This window comes from Phaseolus vulgaris, chromosome 1 (genome assembly GCF_000499845.2).
Source record: "Phaseolus vulgaris cultivar G19833 chromosome 1, P. vulgaris v2.0, whole genome shotgun sequence".
NCBI lineage: Eukaryota > Viridiplantae > Streptophyta > Magnoliopsida > Fabales > Fabaceae > Phaseolus > Phaseolus vulgaris.
Window position 1 is genome coordinate 33,410,446 of NC_023759.2, and position 6,058 is coordinate 33,416,503.

The 6,058-nt window shown below is 32.4% G+C and overlaps 2 protein-coding genes across 2 annotated transcripts; one reads left to right on the forward strand and one right to left on the reverse strand.

Moving 5' to 3' along the window:
- The first annotated feature begins 427 nt into the window (after positions 1–427).
- Positions 428–2,772, forward strand: LOC137813949 (10 kDa chaperonin, mitochondrial-like). The gene is made up of 3 exons (XM_068616444.1): positions 428–656; positions 1,132–1,271; positions 2,498–2,772. Exons 1-3 carry the CDS (start codon positions 552–554, stop codon positions 2,544–2,546), a joined length of 294 nt encoding a protein of 97 aa, XP_068472545.1. The 5' UTR covers positions 428–551; the 3' UTR covers positions 2,547–2,772.
- Positions 2,773–2,871: 99 nt separating this feature from the next.
- Positions 2,872–5,538, reverse strand: LOC137813948 (serine carboxypeptidase-like 45). The gene is made up of 9 exons (XM_068616443.1): positions 5,240–5,538; positions 5,012–5,116; positions 4,742–4,930; positions 4,592–4,662; positions 4,222–4,503; positions 3,994–4,118; positions 3,742–3,834; positions 3,501–3,618; positions 2,872–3,296 (listed from the first exon to the last, which is right to left on the reverse strand). The coding sequence occupies exons 1-9, from the start codon at positions 5,484–5,486 to the stop codon at positions 3,147–3,149; spliced, it is 1,380 nt and encodes a 459-aa protein (XP_068472544.1). The 5' UTR covers positions 5,487–5,538; the 3' UTR covers positions 2,872–3,146.
- Between the last annotated feature and the right edge of the window lie 520 nt (positions 5,539–6,058).

The window sequence follows — 6,058 nt, forward strand, 5'->3', positions numbered from 1 at the left end:
TCTATTATTAATGGATATTACAGAAATTTATTAATTAGTATAATTATTATGATATATTTTATTTTGAATATGATAAATCAAATACAAAAATATTTTTAGTATATAAAATTATGGTATTATTTATTTAATAATATTATATTTATTAAAACAAGTTCAAATCGCAGATAAATTCTTGAATTTTTAACTACTACTTTATCCGGTTTAATAACTAATCCAATTTCAAAGTTTCAAAAACATTGTTAGTTTTACCTTATTATACCAAAGAACCACTAGTTTTCTCATATTGATGTTTTTCTGTTTTATTTTCTGGATTCATTCATATTTCAGACTTCACATGGACCTTAGTGAAAATAAAAAGAAAAATAAATGTAGGAGGAGGAGAGAAGATTCTAGAACCCCTTTTTGTATTAATAAAAATAAATATAAAATGAAAATTTAAAGAGGAACATAAACCTTTGTAAAACCCTAACAAGTGACCTCAAATTTTTCAACAGGGAGCTCTCGGTGTTCCGTTCTTTCACTCCTCTGTTGTGTCGTCTCGTGTGTTCCAAATGGCAAAGCGTTTGATTCCACTCTTCAATCGTATTTTGGTGGAGAAAATCGTGCCTCCATCAAAGACCAACGCTGGCATTTTGTTACCGGAGAAATCCTCCAAGGTTAACTCTCCCAACCCTCTTCATTCATACCCTTTTCAATTTCTTTTTTGGGTCTTCGCTTTTCATATCAAAATTTCATATTTCCTTGAGTTTTATCTATTTTACTTATTCCATTTGAACATTTTTTTATCCTTTAGGTGTATCCAAGATGTCCAATTTTCTGTATTTGATACTGTGATATGACATCGTACCCAGATGGGTACTAATTAAGCTGATGCATGCTGTACATATTTTTGGGGATTAGTCCTTGGGTTGTGTTCATGTTGTTTTGTAGATAATGCCTTAGCATCTTCCTAATAACCATTTAAATGTGAAAGATTTGGAACTTTTATTTATTTATTTCAAAGTCTTTTCCAAGTTAGTGTTTCAATTTTGTTAGAGTGATATAAGTGACGATTTATGTCTGCAAATCACCTTTTTTCTGTTACATTCTTGATCTTCCAAGTTAATGTATTTCTACATGTTTGTTTTTTAGCTGAATTCCGGAAAAGTTATTGCTGTTGGCCCTGGCATTCATAGTAAGGATGGGAAGCTAATTCCAGTTGCTGTAAATGAAGGTGACACTGTTCTTTTGCCTGAGTATGGGGGAACTGAGGTTAAGCTTGACAACAAAGAGTATGTATATGTTTTCTTATGACCTGTTTTACGCTCACGGCCCATACAATTCTTCCACTTGATCCTAATGTTTAATATGGTAGATACAAATGTTTGGGGTAGGATTATTCTTGAGGTCCTTTATTTTTGTAAAGAAGCTGCTTGTTTTGCTGGTTGCACATGAACTTTGGTAGTTTGTTATGAACATAATACCTGGAAGACTATTTTCTTGTTATAAAGATATGATACCTCCAGTTTTAAATGCTATTGGTGACTGTCTTCTTTGTGAATAATTATGAAAAGATTTGAAGAAGGAAATGTTACGCACTTATGCTTGATATATGTGTCCAATATTTAGAATTGCCTTGTTTGATGGTATACATTGTGTATTTTTTTTTTTTTGTTATACATTCTAAATTCTAATCTGATGTTTACCTAGATACAGAGCTATAGGATTGAAATTGTTATTGTAGTTTATCAATAATTTCGTAGTCTTTATGAAGTAAAACATATTAGTATTATAATTTAAGCATTTCATTCAATAAACATTGTTGCTTTTTGTGATCAGATTATAACTCACCTAATGTTGATGGTTTAAATAACTTGAAGCTCCATATGTGCTGTTAACAATGTATAATTTGAACCAGGCAGATGTTGAAAATAGAAATTTTACTCAATGTTATGATAATGGTAACATGATCTACAAATGATGTTACTATGGTTTATAAGTTATAACATAGTACCTGTTACCCTCCTCCCCCAAAATGAAAAATAAAATAATAGCAGGAAGGTTATTTTATTTGAGAGTTGGTGATTTTCTATTGGTGCATCTTGTTATTTACTTATTGACCAAAAGGCGTTGTTAGTCACAATCCAAAATTAAGTGTATGTGTCTTGATTTTTATCTATTAACTTGTCATTCTCATACTTAATAAAACTGTGGGATTTGAGTGTGACTAGGTAACAAACAAAACGTCATGATAAAGGTTTAGGGAATTTGCTAGTCCTTGGAATATTTCATTGACTTTGAACTAAAGGTTTTATCTGCACTTCTCATGGCCACCAATTAAATTCTCTTTTCTTGTCCTGCCTTTTATTTTGACAGAGTATAGTATACACACGAAGAACTTTATTGGTTGGCTATGTGAATGAATTATTTTGGATGGATTAAACTATTTTTTGTTTATACAAGTTGCAATAGCTGCTATTTCTTAACTCTTAGCTAATTAGATGCTTTTTGTGTGTAGGTATCACTTGTATAGAGACGACGATATTCTGGGGACACTGCACGATTGATGTTAAAATCATTGGCAGACGTTGCTGTAGCAATTTATATGCCTGGTGTTCTGTTACGTTTGAACTAAACAATTTCTTTGTGTTCTAATTTTATTAGAAATCTACATTTTGTTGTGGAACCAACATTTAGTTTTATTCGTCAACAACGAATCAAGAACGTTATTTTCTGCGACAACAGGGGAAAACTATTTTGTTGCCCATAAAAATTATTGCCTTACATTTTGCAGTGTTGTGTTTGTGGCTTGGGACAATTTTTTAAATCCCTTTTTGACATTTGTTTCTTAGGACGTATCATGCAAGTTCAGCACAAATCAAGAAGAAAGTAGCTACTATATTCTTTTTTGACATTGTTAAGAGTTTAAACATTCATCAAAGCATGGTATATTCAAAGTTGCTATTTCTGTGCTGGATGATGTCGAGAAATTAAAACAACATTCCTTAACTAGTTGAACGAAAACAAAATATAGAAGGAACTGAGATAGCAAATAGAAAGAGACCCATCTAAAGTACTAACCTTCCTTGAGGATTTTAGAAGGACTTATACTTTATTGTGTGGTAAAAGGAATTAGAAACATCATTGTAACTAAATCTGTTTATGGTTTATTTAACATCTGGCAGTGGCTTTCCTTCAAGAAATGCTTTAAGTAGCCCCAGTGATCTCCTTGGTTGATTAAAGGGAGCTTCATGAGATGCTCCTCTTATGGTGGCATAAGATAAAATGTCTCCGTATACTTGTGTCCATCCTCCTACCTGAAATTTACAAACCAAATCAGGGTTGAGTAAAATGGCAGTGTATTGGCTTTCAAATAATTAGTATTCAACTTTTTGATAAAAATAACACCTTTAATACTCTTTTACCATTCATTAAATCATATTATCTTTATAATCATCTATTTCAAATTTTAAATTATAGAAAAAATGGTATATATTTTATATTGCTGTCTATGTATTAACCTGTTTTCCTTCAAACCAGGCTCTATACGCCACTGTTGTATTCAGTCCAAGTTCCTTGGCCAATCCATTCACCAAAGAACGAGATCCCATTAATGGAATAACTGAATCTTGATCTCCACTGCACAGAGATTAATGATTTTAGTTGTTTAAGAAATGTTACGCCTTTCTGAATCATGGTAGGTAGGTTGGTAATGTATGGAGTTAGGTAAGTAAATGTAGACAATCCAATAAATTCGGTTACCTATATACCAGAACCCTGATTTTGGAATTAACAAGTGATCCTAAAATAGAAATTGTTGGTATCTCTAGATTTGTACGGTCATAGTGGAGAACCCTATAAGACAAGGTAGATGGTTAGTTAATAGCAGGGATAAGTCTAAAAAGGTGTCAAAGTCAAACTATGAAAACATATCTACAAGTTTAATATGTCTGCATCTTTAAGTCTAAATGGACTCATTTATGTCTCATCTTTGAAGAAATAAGTAAACGTTACCTGCTGCAAGTTAACCATTTGGATACTCCAACAAGCTTCGCATGGAGAGCTTTCTGCACATCTTTCCTGTTTAAGTAGTTGACTGCTTTATCATCCACACAAACATCTATCTTCTGTATCTTTTGCTACATCACCAAAGCATGGAAATGAAAATGAGTAGAACAACAACGGCAGGGAAAAACAACCAAAGCAGTTGCGCTGGTTATTCATGTAACAAATGAAGCTTACCATTTGATTCAGCACATAGGCCTGTTGATTTGCTGATGACAAACACACATCAAGAGTGACATCATATTGGTCTATGTAGTTGCTAAGCTCAGTAAACACCAATGTATTTATGTTATCACAAATTTCACTAAGATTCCCACTTATCATTTGTCTCCTAATAGTGGAGTAGTTGCAGACTCTGGTGAAGAGACCGTAAGTTGAATCTGAAATCAGTCCGTGGGACCAAAGGAATTCAGCTTTGGAGTTCAAATCAGTGTCAAATTCCATAAGAGGATTCCCAATCTGCAGATATTAACATATGTATCTTAACACATTATTATACTTACTAAATATACCACATTATTTGTTATGTTTTAGTTATTGTACTCACTGCTATTCCCTTGAGATTGATGTTGGTCTTGGTTTGAACAATAAGTTGCGCAAGTTGTGGAGCATAGTGTCCTGCGAAACAAGTTTGTATTACCATATTGCAGTTTCAAATGAAATACATTGTTAATTCATTTTAAGTATTTCTTTATACCGGCATAGCTCTCCCCAGTAATGAAAAAGTCGTTATTGGAGTACTCAGGGAATTCAATGAACCAGCGTTGTAGGAAAACGAGATTATCCCTTGCTGTAATTTCATCTGTTACCAGGGTATAGAAAGAAGTATTGCTAGAGTAGGAAAATCCAACACCAGCAGGTGATTCCAAGTATAGCACATTTGCCACTGAAAACAACGAAAAATCAATCAGCAATTTTGATTTTAAAGAAAAAGCAAAACATAGGATTTACAAAGTTGTTGGTTCACCTTTGTTCCAACTATAATGATTTTTCACAAGAACATTACTGTCTCTCGGTTTGAAAGGGCCATGCTCAATTAGAGCTCCAACTCCAATAGATGAACAACCAGGACCTTCATATATCAAAAGCAAGCACCTTAGTTGCTTTGATTAGTTAAATAGTTTAAGCCTGTGTCAAAGTACATAAAGAAACAAAATCATGTATGTGGCACAAAACAATATATATACATATACACCTCCATTCAACCAGAGGACTACTGGCTTGGAAGTAGGGTCTTTTTGAGCTTCAACAAAGTAATAAAACAAAGCTCTCTGATGTTGGTCATCTACTGTAATGTAACCAGAATATTGCTGAAATTTAACATGTGGCTGCCCTGGCAAACTGCTAATTTTATCAGCTTCAGGAAGTGAACTCACACTCACAAGTGTTTGTACAAGAACAATAATAATTGTTGCAATCATAGTAGATGAATGTGATAACATGATATGTTGGTTTTATTGGAGGATGAAGGTGAAATGCCGATTATGGCAAACAAGGAACAAGTCAGTGTCCTATTAATATAACGTTTGTGTTTGTAGTAAATGGTGTTGGTTACACCAATGTGGAATTAGTTGTTAACCTGCCTGCCTTCAGAATTTGGGTTATTCATTTTGTTGTTTTTTCATGTGTGGATGCACTCTATGTTTGACTTTAAAAATTAATAAAAAAGGGTTAGGAAAATTAGTGCAATTTAAATTACAAAAAAAAAATTAATTTAAGTACACCAACCAAAAGTGTAAAATAAGTGCCAACCAATCATAGTATATATGGATATATGATTGTAGTAATTACTTTAAAACTATTTAGTGTCGTTTACTTGATTAAAAAAAAAAATATTTATAATATGTGAAAACTAAGCTAAAAAATTGTAAAATTGGTTGTCAAATTGTTTACTTAAGGATAAAATGTCATTTAAGAAATCATAAAGCATTGTCACATTCATTTCTTAAATCAAAAGAATAAAAAAATCCAAGAAACTTTGCTTTTAAGTCTCATTTATATACTCTTGGATAAT